The sequence below is a fragment of the Chaetodon auriga genome, chromosome 5, assembly GCF_051107435.1.
Source record: "Chaetodon auriga isolate fChaAug3 chromosome 5, fChaAug3.hap1, whole genome shotgun sequence".
In the NCBI taxonomy this organism is placed as follows: domain Eukaryota; kingdom Metazoa; phylum Chordata; class Actinopteri; order Chaetodontiformes; family Chaetodontidae; genus Chaetodon; species Chaetodon auriga.
The window spans coordinates 11,782,368-11,799,740 of NC_135078.1; the positions used below are offsets into that span (position 1 = coordinate 11,782,368).

The window sequence follows — 17,373 nt, forward strand, 5'->3', positions numbered from 1 at the left end:
AAAAAAAAAGTTGTACCAAACGAGACACAAATCCCAGTCACCCACTTACCAAACCAGACACATTCGCCTTCGTCATCTCCTTGAGAAGCCAGACCCCCACCCTCTTTCCCTTCCCTCTGTCCTCCAACTCCCACTCCCCTCTCTGTCCGCCACCACTCCACTTCTCTGCTTTCCCTCCCCCAGTTGCTCGGGTTGGGGGCTGATGTCATGAGAGCCCGAAGAGGATGAAAGGGGAAAAGCCGGCATGCTAAGGCCGCGTGAGGCCATTGGACTGACACGGCGGTGCTTGAAAGAAGAGATATCTCACTGGCACAGCGACAAAGACCCCAACCAGCCTGGGCCATCAATGAAAGCCAGTGGCATGATTTCATGTTCCAGAGGAGCTGCCAAAAATCGCAACGTATGTGTGTGAAACACAGTGTGGAGAAGAAGGGAGGGAGGCCAGTTCTGAGAAAGTCAGGCTGCAGGGAGGAAATGACAAGCCAAAATATGTTACTGACTGCAATAAATAGTTTAACTTGAGAGGAGATACATGTGTACGGAGGTGCAAGCATGATTTACATTTACAAACACCTCAAAGAAAGCAGCAACTTGATAAGCTGTAACTAAGTATTAGCATCTGTGTTCTACTAACACAGGACACCTTGCAGTGTCATCCTTACATGACACCATAACTCAGGCAACTCAACCACTTCAAAGACTGTCAGTGTGAACACAGTTAGCTACAGTAGGAACCAATTTGCACATGCTTTTCCTGACGCTGGGGGAGGGGTTACTGCTGTGGCACACAGAAGTCAGGGGTTTAACGGTCCTGCAGCTCTAACAGGAACCAGACAGGAAGTGCAGGAAAAAACTGTGTACATATATGTGACACACCAGCACTTTGGTGAGGTTTGCACATGGACTTCAGAGGCCGGCGGGACCGACCTCTTTTCCTCCTCTTCCTCTGCTGCTAATATTTGCCAGTTTCAGAGCATCTCTCTAACAGTTACAGCAGTCTGAAATCTAAGCCGGCAACTAGGCTTAGCACGAGCTAAAATCAAAGTAATATAATGCTGACAACAATGGCATTAAAAAGAAATATCCTGTGTGGAATTTCCTTAAAGCTCAAACCAAAAAACTGTGAGTACAGATATCTCCTCACTGTGGGACAGCGAGAGCTCATCCCTTCTTGCCCTGAAATACTCCTCAATCATGCTTTGCTCTAAAAAAAAAAAACAAAAAAAAAAACGACCTGGATGACCGTATGCACCAATGCAAGTCCCTTCCTTGTATTCAGCCAAGTCTAAATAGAAGAGGGAATAGCCTTTCCTACATGTTGACCAGCTCCTAAGCACAGTTGGGGTCTTGTGTCCTCAAACACTTTATGTTTAGACATGGACTGGCACAAACAGCATTAACTCTGTTTTGTACATTCACTGGGATTTTGTAATTGAATGGAATCTAAATTGACCAGACAAGACCCCAACACTGTTGGTGGCAAAGTGGCAGCAAAGTGGAGTGGGCTCTTGGGTTCAGTCAGGGGCCAGTCGGGTAGGGCAGGAGAGGGGGTGGGGGGCTGCCGAGCGTGAGGCCAAACCAGGCGGGGTGAGTGTGTAAGGGTGGGCATAGTATCCGGACTGGGGCTGGGCATGGTGGCCTGGCTGGCTGGCTGGCTGGGCAGAGTAAGCAGACTGGCAGGGGGTAAACACTGCACTGTCTGGCCTGGCAAAAGCGGCAGTGCCAACGCAGAGCACCCAGCTGTGTTCGGGCCCCGGGCGAGGGTCTGTCAAGATGCAACAATGGGCTTTCCCTTCTCTAATTATAGCCCTGGCTGAATAAAAACAGAGGAAACAGAGTGGTCTAGAGGTTAGGGAGGCTGGCTGGAGGCCAAAAGGTCACCGGCGAAGGTTCTTGCCATCCTCACTACAGTGTCCCTTAGCAAAACATCAAACCCAGAATGTATAAAAATGGCCAGCTCATTAACACTGCGCTTTGGCTGGTTTCAGTGAGCGGAGGGTGTGGGGTTCTGCTGCTCGGGTGTCTCGTGGCTCAGTTGGCTGAGGCACATGCCATGTAGCCACAACACTCTGGGTCGGAATTGCCCGAAGATGATCAGCCATCCACCCCATTGCTCTGATCTTCCTCATCTTTCTTTGAGACTGTCCATAAAACACTAACTTCATAACTACGGCTGAACAAAACTAACTGAGCGTCCCATCAAAGGCATATGCTGATGTTCAATGCCTGCAGCTACATGGAAGAGATCAGGGTCATAATGGTAAGATTACTTACAAGAGTATTCCAACTCCAACTGTCACTAAGCACAGGTGCCTACATTACCCACGATACGCTCTCCTCGTACAGACTGAAACCATGTCTGTCTTACTGTCCCACTGGCATACTGTTTCTGGATGTGGTAAACAAGTTAAACCAGCTAGTTTCCCTCTGGAACAGTTAACAGTTGCTCCTCAAACATGGACGCATCACCTCAACGAAGACCATTTAGTAGCGATGATGTATTCTTAGCTACAGTGCGAGAGAAGTTTGAGTGCTGAACATTAGGTCAGGTTTCAGGGCTCAGCATAAGTATGCATCAGCTAGATAGCAGCAACCATCACCAAAGAAAGTGCACCATTAGCATGTGTATACGGCACAAGGGCTCCTTAAATTATGAATGGCTGCTCTCTTTCTGTCACCGGGCATGCACAGGATAAATGAGACTATAGCCACCCCCCCTCCCATCATCCTCCGGGGAATGTTGGTACATTCCATTAAGAGGAACACTTAATTAAAGCATGATAAAATACCACTCGGAGACTCCAGAGGGGTCTGGGAGCACTGGAGGAGGGAGGGAGGGAGGGAGGGAGGGAGGATGGGGACAGGGGGGCGGTGAGAGACAAGGGAGGGATTCAGTTCACCCTCATTCTCCCAGCAATGGGAAGTAAGAAACAAAATAAAACAAAATCATCCTGCCGTGAATTGTCTCTGTGACTACAAAAGATCAAAGACGAATTCTTAAAAGGGTTTAATTAAGTACAAGAGAAAGAATTGTCCTTAATGTGAGTGTAGCAAAGGAGACCGTCTATAAACACATAGCACCACGCTGTCTGCATATTTCCGCTCCACGCTCACAGAGCCAAAAATCCCATGCCCAAACATTCAATACACATGATAGAGAAGTTATCTGTTTTGATCTATACCCATAAGACTTTCAAAGATTGTGTTTGCAGGCGAACCGTAAATCATTTATTGGTCTTTCAGTGTATTCGTGTCCCAGGATGTGAAATTTGGCTGCAGATAGCAGCTGTGAAAAATGTAAAAACTGATTCCTTTTTTCCCTCTGAATGCGGCCAATCTTCAAATATGAATGAATGAAGCACATCACAGTCTTAATACTCTTAAAACTTACACAATTCATGCCATTAAGATGACGGTTCACAGCTTATACTTTTGCAGGGTAAGCTGTTCTCTCTGGACTGTGTGGTTGTCCAAAGATTACCTCTTGTGCATCAGGGGCAAATAAAATAACTGTGCAAACTCTGTGGGAAACTGGCACTAGACATGAACACGAAAGAGTAAACAACCAGTTTTTTACCTTTCCTAGCACAGTGAGACAACTGGGGTCCAGCTCTGGTTGCTCCAGCTTCACCACTCCAACCCAGCCGTACTCGTAGAGGTCCTCCTCATCGTTGTTATTACATAGTCCCAAAGGATGCATCTGGAAGGAAGAGAGAAGGGTTAAGTATTTATATCAGGTATTGAGTCAGTGTTAATCTCAAAGATGATCATGAGTAACATTGTCATGTACCCTTCAGTGTAAGAATTTCACCTCCATCTGGTTCAAAGTTTGAAAAGCTTGTCATATTTAAACATGCGTCTCGAGGTCAATGTGCAAGAAACAAGTAGCATGTGCAGCGTCGTAAGAAATCACATAAAGCTTCCCCACACGATGCAGCAAGTTAAAGTCTGGGCATCACTGGCTTATAGACTTTCACCCTCCACCCTGTCACCCCATCAGAGGGAGTACGACAATTTATAATCCACTTGCCATCTATTTTCCAAAATGAAACACAAGAGCTTAAGAGCATTAGATGTCTCTGAAGTATTTGCTGTGTGCAGCAGAATCATGCAGGATCTAACACACAGTACAAACTGCTCAAAGAACTGCAGCAGATAAGCAAAACTGGGCTTCGTGAGCTTTCATGGATCTGCTGATGAGGCCGATTTTCACTGAATTTCTGCTTAAGGAATGTCGCGTTAAGTCTACTTCCACTCTAACTGCTGCAAATGATTAATGCTGCTGCCATTTCTAATGTGCATACGTGCTGCACAATGACTTGTCTTATCAAATTAAAAAGTGGATGCCGAAGTTTCACACCAATGTAAACAGTCTGATGACTGTCTATTACATGATCCTGAGTCGTCCTCTCATGACACTTAAGGCCACTAAATTGGCTCAATTCTGTGCCAAAAAGCTCTCCAGGGCAAGCGCCTAGACGGTGTCTACCCAGACGATTAAAACCTAAGGACAGCAGACATCACAAACACTGACTCACTTGCTGGGCCAAAAAAAGAAAGAGGTGGTAGCCTCCTTAATTGCAAACTAACAGAAGCATTTATCTCAAAGCATTTATCTCAAAGCACTTCCGTTACTTTACTTGTCTTGACTGTGGGAAGATGGTGAACAAGGCTAGAGAGTGCAAGTCACAGAATGAGAATGGGGGGAAAAAAAAGTGCTCTCTATTTTCACATCAAGAGACTACAGCTAGAGGCTGTTATCTAATCATCGATCGTGTATATGTGCTAGTATGCACTCCCGAGAGGCATTTGTATCATGAGGGAAGTCAAAAGATAACACTAACAATCACAGCAGGCCATCACTTGAACTGACAAACATACAAACAGCAACAAGCAAAAAGAAGAGGACATCTATGGCTGTCAACCATTCAATATAATGATCTGCTTGATCTAGGTTAGATTAAAACTTTAACCACGTGGAGTCCCCAAATCCGGGAAGCACCAACCACCCTGGCAACAGTGCAAAGACAAGCTCCAAGTATTTGCATTAAAACTGGGCCAAACTGACCTGCAGGCCACTTATCCTATTAACCCAATGACCACAGCACCCCAATCAGGCAGCACTGTGGCGCCGAGCCCTTGGCCACTCTGGCCCCCGGGCCACTGTTGATGACCTGAGATACCCTTCTCCCTCTGGTGACCCCCGACCTTTGAACCCCACTTCATCACACTGGGAGCAGGTTAGTCGTGCAGCAGGCCAATTGAAGAGACATTCAGAAAGCACCTCTTCACTTCAGTGCCACAAGGCAGAGGGGTCAAGCCCCTGACCTGAAGGATTTTTGGGGAGGACTTAGCCAAGGGTAAGGGGGTCAAATGCAAATCAGGGGGACTACTGAAGAATCATAGGGAAGGAATGCGGACAACGTGTGCCGTTATGGAGCTCCACAGTGTCGGGATGACATCTGATGAAGAGAGTGACATCAGGTTTAACAGCGAGAGACAGGCATGAACAGCAGATGCTGATTTGAAGAACTCACAAGTTTTTAAGGTATCCACGTTGGCAGAACATTTAATACCAAAGACACGTGCAGACACACACTTTTACACTCTCTCTTACACTCTGAATTGCACCTTTAGAGAACACTCATCACTGAATCCTCCTCCTCAGGCCTCCCACACACAGACAAGTGTGCATATGACGAAACATGAAAGATTGAGCTCCAGTTTGCAACCACAACCTTTGCCCGTCAAAACAAATAGATCATTGTCTCGAAAAGGGTAAAGAGGTTACCGTGAATAAAGGCTGTGACTCAAAACACCTTTTCACCAATTCACAGCATGCACTCGCCCTGTCGCCTGCATTTCATGGCCTCACTGTGCATTTTGTCAAAGCGTTTTTTTTTTTTGTGAACACAGGTGAGCAGAGAGCTGCCATGCTTTGGATGACTGTTTGGAAGATAGATATTTGCCTAGGGCTGGCAGGCGCAGGGAGGCAACACAGGTATACATTACATACGCGTTTGGTATGATAATTTCAGAGCGCGCTGTCTCTCTCAGCCTTTGGACGCCAAAATTGAAGGGAAAGACAAGGATAAAAGAGAGTAACCTAGTCGGGTTTCCATTCAACCTGCGTATCCCGACCCGCCCCTCCCACATATCATCATTCGTAAACCGGAACAATTCTCCGAGGCACGCCGCACTTCCCAGTCAACTGAGGTAACATTTGGAATTTTGTGCGAGATACCCCACGAGCAGGCAGGAAGCAGAGAGAATCCATGTAGGAGGGGATCTAAAGAAAGCCTCAATCTGTGTCTCAGTCAATCTAAAGGAGGACCAGGAAGTGGAGCGCTGCTCGCTGTGTGATTATGACCTCTCTCTCCTGCTTGTCTAACAGCTTGGATGGCAGCGGGGAGCCCCGCCTGCGCCCCTGGGTCCTGAACACTGGGCCATTGTGCGGGGGCTCTTGCACTCCAAATGGGGCAGTGTTGTTGTTGTGGACCATGTTGTTATTTTAGAGGCTGGCCATTGCACCATTATCTCCACCACAGGGATTTTTCTTTTTTGTCAGATGTTGACGTAGGCGTTGATGGATGTGGGGATGGGGAGCAAAAAGGAAAAGGAGCCTGGTTTGGATGAGAGATGGTGATCTAGTGAAGTGGGTCACAGCTACTGGCCATGCGCAGAAAGGAGTAACAAGCACATATGCAAACGTGCCTACACACACACACACACACACACACACAAAATGACAGAGACTGTCCCCTCTTGTGTTCCAACTGCTAGCTTTCCCTACTAGGCCCCAAATCACACAAGCTCAGCCCACTGGAAACACCCCATTGCTCCACTTTGCTCCACTTTGCTCCACTCCTCTGTACCCAGGGTTCTGGGTGAAGGGCATCCAGCGCCCCTGAAGTGCCACAAGGGGGCGGCTCTTGTTCTGCCCTGCCTGTCCTGCCCCTGGGGGAGGCAGCCTTTCACATGAATATCCCGTTACAGAGGCCACACTCTCAATGAAATCCTGGAGGGGATTTGAACTCCACCTGTCACTCAAGCTGGCCATACCCCCTGCCAACCCCCACCTCTTTCAGCAAAGCCACCTGTAGAGAAACTTCTTGCTCACATGGGATGCTTTCGAATGTCTTATCATCCTCTTAGTACTGAGAGGACGTAAAATATACTTGAGATGGATTCCTATTATGGTGCTCTTTTATCGTGAGGTAGTGACTGATTCTGTTTCATAGAAATTTCATTGTCAGTTAAGAATATTTTTTTCCTTTTTCTATTGCTATGCCCGCCAGGTTTACACGGCACTTGATTTCATATTTTTGATAACATATTTTACACACTTTCATATAGATCCAAAAGACAACTGTAAAGTATAACTGTAAATGTTTTTTTTTTTCTGGAAAACATGTAGTTCAGCTGAGAGAAAAACCATTATTTGTAAAAAAACAAAACTTTGTCCCAGCTCCATCACGCCCAGCCCTTTATGGCTGTCTCCTCCACGGACAAGTGACCTGATAACAGTTGATAATGGGATCAAAACAGGGACCTACTTCTAAAAACTCCCACCATCACCCCCGACCCCCCGCTCTCCAAGGAAATCAAAATGCAAGTCACACCATCCAACGCCATTCTTCTCCGTCTGTCTGTGACACAATTCGCTGAGCCTTTGATCATGCAACAACCACTTCTTCTGCCCCCTCCCCTTGCCGCACCCCCTTTTCCTCTCTCCCTCTAAATTATTGGTGGCCCTGGTTACAAACCCCCATTACCCCCTCATCCCTCCCCGACTCCAAAACAGTCACCCTCCCCTGCCCTCTCCATGCTATATGCATGAAAGAGCTTGTTTTTTTCTGCACAGCTGTGCGTGTGTGAGCGTTACAAATTCTATCCTCACTTGCACTTTCACTCCAACATGAAATGCCGTGATGGTCGACATAAAAAGTAACAATCAGCAAGTTTGTTTTCCTGCTTAACTTTTTAAAAGTTCTTCAAAACGCCTTTGAAATCTTTATAACTTCTCCAAAATGTCTGTATTTGCACATGAAACACCCCCAAGGCTTAAAAAAAGACCAGAAAACTTTCTTTGTAACAAAGCAGAAATTTCAAAAATGATGCTCCTCTCTTGCTTTTAACACCACTGGCCAGGAAAGCCTTGTGAACTTAAAGTAAAATGATGCTCACAGGGTTCAAAATCTTGCTGAAGCACAGCGCTTAATGTGCTGTGCATTACAACACGACATCCTTGCTACCACACACCGGGAGCTCAAAACATCAAAAAGCAAGTGGGCGGACTGGAGAGGAGAATGATCCCTGAGCTGAACTGATCTGTACGGGATGCAGATATAGACCCCTGCATGCAAGTCCTTGAAACATCACCTCTTAAAAAAAAATCCCTTTAGAGTTCCAACACTTCCTGCGATGGCATTCAGGTCACACAGAGGATGAGTTTCTGCTGCAGCTATCAAAGCTGCCTTGTTGTCTGAAGCCTGTGCCAGCCACAGACAATTTTTACAAGATGTTCTTTGTGAGGCTGGCTAAATGATTAACCAGACAGATCTGTTGTTCATAGGTTTCCTTTATGGATTTTGGAAGAAGAGCTGGCACCTATTTCACATGCACACACAATCTAGAGGAAGAAAAACCTGGGCACATGGCCAGTCCTCGCACCCACCTGCTTCCCCACTGCTGCGCATGTGTTTATGTATCTCACTGTTTGAGCACAGGCGTGTGCACTGGTTAGTGCGTAGCCCGAAACACATCATGGGTGACCGAGGGGTAACTCGGCGGCAACTCTCACTGACCGTCGGCTTGCCGTGAACTCGTTCACCCCAGTGAAGAAGCATCCCGCCCACCTCCCCGGGCCTTTAATTCAGCCGACCCCTCCGACCTCCTCCAACGCCCCTCCTCGCTGCCACCTCGACCAATACTTTCCCCTCCCCGGCACTGGGCTTCAACCTCCCTCTCTACTGGGGGGGGGGAGTATTGTCAACTTCCTGGAATAACAGACCAGTCTTGCCAGCGGAGGTGGCGGGCGGTTGTGTTGAGGGCTGTAGGGATGGGATGGGATGGCCGGGTGGGTATGTCTGATCACAGGCCACAGACCAAGTCTCCCCAGGGACCTGTGGTGTCTTTCAGAGCCTCATAACAGTCACAACACTCAGAGCTGTTCTGGAAGGACTACAAAGGCCAGGCCAGGACAGGCCAGGACATAATGCAACTGGATGTTCAGACATTTACAAGCACACACACACACACACACACACACACACACACACACACACACACACGAGACACCGACAGACCTACACAAACCTGAGCCTTATATTGCATCTGCAGACATTCACCTCATCTGGCAGTGTATGTGTGAACAAATAATACCCTTTTTATATGTAGTCCACCAAATACACTGCAGTTTTCATCAGAATGTCAGTAACTAACTGCGACGCATACACTTAACCGCCTACTGTGAGCTTTTGCACCTTAATGTGTAACCTTTCAATCAACACTAGATCACTCCCAGAGATAATGTGGCTGATAACATGAATGTCATCTCAAGTGTGACAAGCACAAAGTAATGACACATTCATAGAGGAAGAGCATGCTGTCACTGCTTGAACCCGAAGCCAAAATCATTAATCATTCTTTGTATAACTGGTAGTTATTGTAATTGATAATGAACCCATCAATCACTTAGTCTGTAAAATTTCAAAGGTAGTGAAAAGGTGCCCATGACAAGCTCCCCAAGGTGGCATCAGTCTAAATCTTCTTGTGTCCAAACAATCTTTAGGAATTCAACTGAAAGTGAAACAAATGCACCACAGAGCAGAAACAGCTGGAACTAGTGACTGTGACAGTTTTTGCCTAGTAAATGACTCGAGACGCACCCATCCACTGTTTTTCAGTTCTGGTCCAATTTTTGATACTGATACCAGAGCTCTTTTTAAAAATGATTATTATTACTATCACTGTTATTCTTCGTATTATTGTTACTGGTACAATGTGTGAGGTTATATGAGGCTATAGTAAACCGCACAGAGCAAAAAAAAAAAAAAAAAAAAAAAAGCATCAAATCTAAATATATTCCAAAGCAATTTATTTTAACTGCAGGTGATCCAAACAGGTGGAACAGTGCAGATTGCTGTACAGCAACTCATTTAATGTTTTTGAAGAACTTGTACAAATGAAGCGCACAGCAGAGCACTATCTACCAGCAAACAGATTTCTCCAGCTCAAAAGTAATAAGAGGGCAGCAAATTGACATTTCCAACAGGTGTTTGCAATAAAAGTGCAAGAACTGGGTAGAAAAATGAATATGTACACTACCAAAAACCCTGTCAAATAAGTTGACTGTAAGTAGAGTATGGACGTGATGCCCAAAACCACTTCAGCGAGTATCATTAGCTCCAAAGAGATCACCAGAACAATAAAAACACCAGGCTAATAAACCTAAATTACCACCTATAACGAACAGCAAATCATTTCATATAAACCAGCACACAATGTGGACGCTCCATGATGTAACATCCAGCAAACAAGCATAAAACTGCCGGCCAAAACACACAAACTAGCAAAATGTCGACAGCATGTTATCACCAGCTCCTCCACCAGCCGCCCTGCTGCACCCTCCCTGACAGCAAACTGTGGCGCAGTCAACTTCAGCCCCCTGTGCCCTGCAGGGCGTACATGGGAGCGTGCTTTGACCAATTCCAAACCTGCTGCCGCTTAACCCCCAACCCTCCTCTGCACACACACACGCGCACACACACACACACACACACTCGGCGTGACCTGAAACAGATGAGGTGAGGGTGTTTGCTGGGCGCTTATATGAGCCGCATTTCTTGTGGGCGAAAGTGGCATCCTACTTTAAAGTAGGTGAGAAAAGGAGTCACACACACACACACACACACACACACACACACACACACACACACACACACACACACACACACACACACACAGTCCAATCCACAAGATAGCCTCACCAGCTGCCACATGCACACAGTGATACCTCATCTACAAACGTTAGTCCCAATAATAACAGGGCTGCACACAGAAATTTCTTACATTTGCAGTAACACAAAAACAAGAAAGCAAACACACAAACAACCACGAGGTGTATTTTTCATTCTCAGCTGCACGTTTGCTATTATAAGTACACATTTTGCAACATATGTGGCCAGTCACAGCTGATTGACAGTCATAAGTCAAAGGTCAAATTTTCCCGCAGTCTTGTCGCCATCTGCTCATGTGGAATGCCTCTTCTTGCTTTCATCTCTCCACATCTCCACTATTTCATTATCACACCTTCGCCATTGGCCCACAGACAGACCGTCTGAACCCCGAAGAGCTCAGACACCATGTTAGAAGGACGGAGGAAGGAAACTGAGGTTTGACTCAGAACCTTAATCCAAAAGACGACCTCAAAGAACCCTCGATGAAGTCAGCGAGGACGGGGAGTCTGTCTGGAGCAAGTTGTTTCAGTTCAGGCGCTGTGAGGTTAAGCTGCTGCCACGGATTGGGATGTGCATGTTTAACAGGTACTCAGACCTCAGCAGGAGGATTTAGAGCGAGTGTCCTCAGCTGCAGACAGGTTAGGGCTGCCGGCAGCCTTAAGACGTGACGAGTCTGCTCAGGTTTGTCTGTTTCTTGGCAGAAATGAGACCAGGTAGGTTTTAAAGCAACTGTGGATTGGTGGGTCCTGTTAAGAGGTAAGTTACTCCTTAACCGCCTCTGCATCAAACCCTAGTTTCAGCATTCATAACAGGAAATCTAAAGGTAATTATCATGTCAAAATAAGATCTTGGACGCGCTGCAGTGCTCTTTAAGTCACTCTACCACATTTCTGCACTGAAAACTGTCAGTCAAGGTACTGGGTGGTTTGTTTTCTCTGCAATAAATAACATGACTTCAGGGCTTGTTGTGAAGCTGGTTCATTTGCTTCATAATCACAACATGTTTTATCCTCGTACAAAGAGCACACGAAAGAAGAAAGGGTTTTGAATTGCCGCCTTCTATTTATAGCGTGCACAAACAGACTCGCAAACGTAAATGCATGCGCTAACAGACTATACACACACACACACATGCACACACACACACCTCCCCTCTCACTCTCTCAGTCCCTCTTTGCCCCTCTCGGTCGCTCTCTGCCCCTCTTTCCCAGCACTAGAAATAACTTCAAAGAGGGCTGGTAGCCTTGAGGAGAGAAGGAGCGGGATCCAGTTACAGTGGAGCAGCTGGGAGGGCCCTACAGGTGGGGCCGACACTCCACCTCCTGTAACATTATCACCGTAAAGGGATCCCTCTGCTTTTCCTCTCAAATAATGAAGACTTCCTCCCTTTTGTCTTCTCCGCTGGGACTAAAGGAACAATTAGCCGAGCTAGCTCAGCGTCCATCTTTTATTTTGGCGGTCTAAACCAAGTAGAGGAGGAGTGTAATAAAGAAAAAACACAATGCTGGGGAGTGAAAAGGGGAAATTTGCCAAAGCTAGAGCATAAACTATGTAACAATCTAACAAACGCACTCTACTAATTCACTTTATCAAGTGAGTGATTGACAACAGAAGCTCACATTTACTCTTAACATGGCTAATTAAACTTTTCCTTAAGCCAACGGTGCGTCTGAAGCAGGCCAGCCTCAGCGCGGTCATCATCTGTCTGTTTGCCTCTCCCCTCCACCACTCGCTGTCCCCACCTTAACCCTCCCCGAAAATCACCTCCACGCCATCTTCATAGCAACGGGCAAAGCAAACAAGTGTCATGGTTTCAGCGTGAGCAGGGGACGCGGGCAGAGGACACCTAATAGCATGTAAATGTCCTGATATGTAGCACAAGGCTCTGGGGTTGACAGCTTTAACACTGAGCACGACGCCGAGCTTGTGACTCTATTAAGTCTCTGCGAGTGCATCCTGAAACAGTCAATGGCGTGTGTGTGTGTGCGTGTGTGTGTGTATGCACACTCAAAACTCTCTCTGGTGTCACTTTCAGCTCTCCACTCTTTAAAAACCAGAGTGACACGAACAAAGGACAGGCCAACAAAGTTCAGGGGTCAACATTGGGCTGGATGGCACCATTTTGGAAAGAGAAGGGGGGAGTGGAAACACCCCCCCCGAAGAGATCACAGCATCTATGCGCAAAGATAAAGTAACAACAGCACATAAACGTATTGTCTCCGTGCACGAGAGGCTGCTGTCCTTATGAGGACAATTACAAAAGTAGGTGAACGCATGCATAAATTATTTGTCAGCATCAAGGTGCCACAGTGAATTCATTAGCATGACTAACAATGTAACAAGCAAAGGGAAACGGGATACATTAATAAACAATTCTATACAGCACACAGGTTTGTTTTTCTCTCCAGCACATTTCTCACAAGATTTCATTTTGAAAAAAACACACCTCAACTTGGCTTTCATGAGGCAGTCCTCAGAAAAAAACAAAAAACTGATGACAGCTCAATCAACTATTAACCCTTTCATCACTTTGTCTATAATCTGTGAGAAAACAGTGAAAGATGCAGGTTCCCATAGCTCGAGGTGATGTCTCCAGGACGACTGTTTTGTCTGACCCTCAGCAAAAACCCCCAAATTTTCTGCCATAGTTCAACACCACATTCAATGTTTGTGCAGTTACTTTATGTCCATTGCCAGCACCGCCCCAAACATCGGCGGCATCTCCTGCTCTGGCCCGCCCTGCTCCTCTTCAGCCCTCACCATAAAACAAAAGTCAATGTCACTACTTAATGAGCTATGATTAATGCTGCTGCAGAACGGCTGGTGAGCCCGGGCAGGAAGGAGGGAGGCTGCGCATACCTGGCGCAGTCAGCTCACTCTGTGTGTGTGTGTGTGTGTGTGTGTGTGTGTGCGTGTGCATGTGTGTGTGTTAGACGGCTGAGGGGTTGAGGTTGCTAAAAGTGGACCGAGGGGAGGATTGCAGTCATCAACACCTAGGCTCTGAGTAGCCTTTGATGTTGCGCGGCGTCTTTGATGGGCCCGGCTATGGAGGAACGCTGCTCGCCTTCCCTCCCCACCCAAAGAGCCCCCAGAGTTGTGGAATGCGGTGCAAGCTGCTGCTGCTTGGCCTGCTGGAATGGGATTAGAGCATAGGCGGCCCATCCTGCCCTGCCTCCCCTCCCTCAGCTCGCTCCCACCCTGCTCTCTGGAGTGGACAACATGGCGGCAACCTTGCCCAGACCCCAAACTCTGGGGCTTTGGTGGGAAGAAGAGGAGGATATATTCCCAACTGTTGTTCTCATCAGTCTCTCCCCTCTACTTCAGTCCGGCTCCACCACAAGGGCTCAAACTGTTGCAGGTTCAATCAGCGAGACACCACAGCAGCTTCAGAAAAGGATTTGCGCTTCCTCGTCCAGGATACATTACGTGTGTGATAGGGAGGAGTTCTCTTTACCAAGATGTCTAATCACAGATTTTGGGCATTTTGCCAGAAAAAAATGACATGTGAATCAATGAATCAATCAATAACATAAAAACGTGGCTGATGCTGAATGCAGTGTTACACTGGACAAAAGTCTTCACATGTACAAAACTTCTGTAAGCAGTTTGCTCAGAGTCATAAATTTGGATGAAGATGATCATATCAACAGACTATCATCTCTCTAAAAGTCACTGGATGCTCTTCCTTCACCATTGTGACCTGGAACAAAACGTGACGTTGACGCAGCCAGTCTCCATGTGAAATGCTGGTATTTGGATTTACAGTATGAGGCGGCAGAGGTGGCCTGCGGAGATCAAACTTGTCCCAAGCAAGCAGCTGGCTCGTAATCAAAAGCCGTGCCAGCTAAACCCTGATGCTTTGAGATATTAGATTAAGGGAATGGCAAACACTAGACATGACCAAAGTCACTAGTTAAATATGCACAGTAGCCCTGGAATATCAAAGTGGAGCGCCGCAATATGAAATCAGAGTGACTGTGTACTCTCCTGCTGCGGGCTCTCACACAGACATACATATATACAGACATACATATATATGTATATCTGTGTGTGTGTGTTTGCATGTGAGTGTGTCACAGTTACAGCGGGAGAGGAGTGTTGTAATCCCACCGCTCCTCAGAGGGCAGACAGACGGGGCTTTCTGCAAAGGTCAGGTTCATATTGTCCTCACACACACTTAACTTAGTGAATGACCTTCCACGCAACAACTGCACAAACAACCCATTTTGGCCATGCATGCCGCTGTCTGTCAGGGCGTGGCTAGACTAAGCTAGGCTAGCCAGAACATTGGCTTACGCCGCACAGCGTGTTTGCTGAGGATCGTAGCTCCCAGCAAGTGAGAGTTCAGAGGAAATGTGAACAGGACTTACAGTATATGCACACGTTCACACACTTAAATGAATGTGTGCCCAGTGGTTGAGTTTCATACAGTAAGAGTTACTCCCCCCCTCCCTCCTTACCTCTGCTTTCCCCACGGCCACAGGGTTTAGAGAGGGAGGGGAGCAAGGTGGGGAGGCAGCCAGCATTAGTGCTGGTTTCAGCTTTCGGTCGCCTCCGAGTTGTTTTCTTTAGGAAACACTTACTGGGGCTCCAAATACACTAGAGGAAGTGCTCACCTACATCACTTCCGGGTCGGATGGCTAAGGTCACACTGCGCTCCAGGGAAGGAGATGAAGAGTTGGGTGACCATTAAACCACATGAGGAATGTGTTTAGCATCACCAGCGATTAACCTCGTGATTTTGTTTCAAATGTACCGACCTTCAAAGCAAACACGGAGGAATAAGTGGCACGGGGTTGAGAGATTGGTTATTCTTGTGAAAGCTAGCAGACACAGAATCAGACTTTCCCCCAGTCGTTTCTTCACTCTGCTTTCTCTCCCTGCCCCTCTCTCGCTTTTGTGAATGGCTGCACGATCCCCTTTCATGACAACCTGGAGGGTGAAACACGAGGAGAGCTCGATCCAGCAGCTCAAGACCCTCCGAGGAGGTTAGGATATTCCTGAGGAAATAAGAATGTGAATAAACAAAGCCAGGGCCGTTTCCAGGAATAATGCTGTGGAGAAACAGGGACTGGGGTGGAATCAGAGGTGGTTAGATGGAGAGAGGGGATTCATCCTTTGGCTTCCTATTCCTAATCCTTAAGGGACGACCTTGGATGGCAAGGATAGCCGTACCGGAAACTATTTGAATGCTCTCCAAACTGCCAATTTCTTTGTTGTAGCTTTAAAGATAAGACGCATGCAAGTTTTTCACACGCACGCGATGCATGTTCAGTATGCACTTGCAGAGGCTTCTTAGGGATTAACTGAATTTTGAGATTTGGACTGTTGGTTGGACAACGCAGTCACCTTGAATACATCACACTGAGCTTCATGAAACAACTTAACTGACAGAAAAGATAGATTAATGGACAATGGACATCATTAGTTGCTGCCCTAATAGAGACAATGTCGAGTAACTGTCCAATAAGAATACAGCAAACTCTTCAAGACTTTGAGCTGTGTTCAACACAAGCCTTCAATAAAAACTTAACATCAACAAAACATGAGATAGCTCCTTCCATTAGATACTGTGCCTTCATTTTGAGAGCCTTCATTTATTTTAATTACCGGAGGTCTGCTAAAGGCATTAGGATGGTCCAGTGGGCAGGTTTATCCCACCTCTGAGGTTGAAAGCAGCAACCATCTCTGCGTGTGTTTTCGAAGCCTCTCCCTGTGTTTATTCTGACCAGTGATCAGGTTAGACAAGTCGCTCTTTTCAGAGCTGCACAGTAATACCGATATCCCCAAAGAGAGGGAGGAGGTGGAGAAGAAGAAGGGGAAAAAATCCTATCTGAGAGATTAACTCGCAGCACCCAACCGAGCCAGTGCTGGGTTCACTGGCTCACTCAGTCCTATCTTACCCACTAGTCTCTTGTTCTAAAGCGAAGCATGTCTTTGATACTCGACTAGAAGGAATCTGGAGGCGTTACAGGTTTCTTTTGTGCTTTACGCTGCACAGAGACTCTGTGTGTGTGTGCCAAGGCTGGGATTTCTTGTCTTTACCCCCCCCCCCCCCCCCCCCCCCCCGCTTTTCTTTTTCTCCCTCGTCCCTTTGCCTTCATCTCCTGCTTCCCTTCCCCCACCCCAAACACTAAATCAGTGAATCATAAACCTTTTCTCTCACTTTTGGTAACCGTCACAAACGTTCACCTAAAAGCTCAAACTCTTCGTGAAAAAGCTTAAAACCTGCAGCATTCGGGAATCAAGGTGACCATATCTGTGTTGTGACCAAAGGTGGTGACCGCTTCGGGTGGATAAGAGGGTGGGATTTTGGACAGAGGAGGGGGGTAGTTGGAGGCTGTGTGGGTGAGGTTTGACTCCCCTTGGAGATTTTCTTAAACCCATTACATCAGCTTTTTTCTGCTTCATG

The 17,373-nt window shown here is 46.8% G+C and overlaps 1 protein-coding gene across 2 annotated transcripts in view; it reads right to left on the reverse strand.

The window, feature by feature from the left end:
- Nucleotides 1–17,373, reverse strand: part of znrf3 (zinc and ring finger 3) — a 63,686-nt gene that overhangs the window by 24,838 nt on the left and 21,475 nt on the right. For both annotated transcript variants that reach the window (XM_076730851.1, XM_076730850.1), the window contains exon 2: nt 3,578–3,700. In XM_076730851.1, coding sequence (XP_076586966.1) covers nt 3,578–3,700 — 123 coding nt within the window. The remainder of the gene's footprint in view (nt 1–3,577; nt 3,701–17,373) is intronic.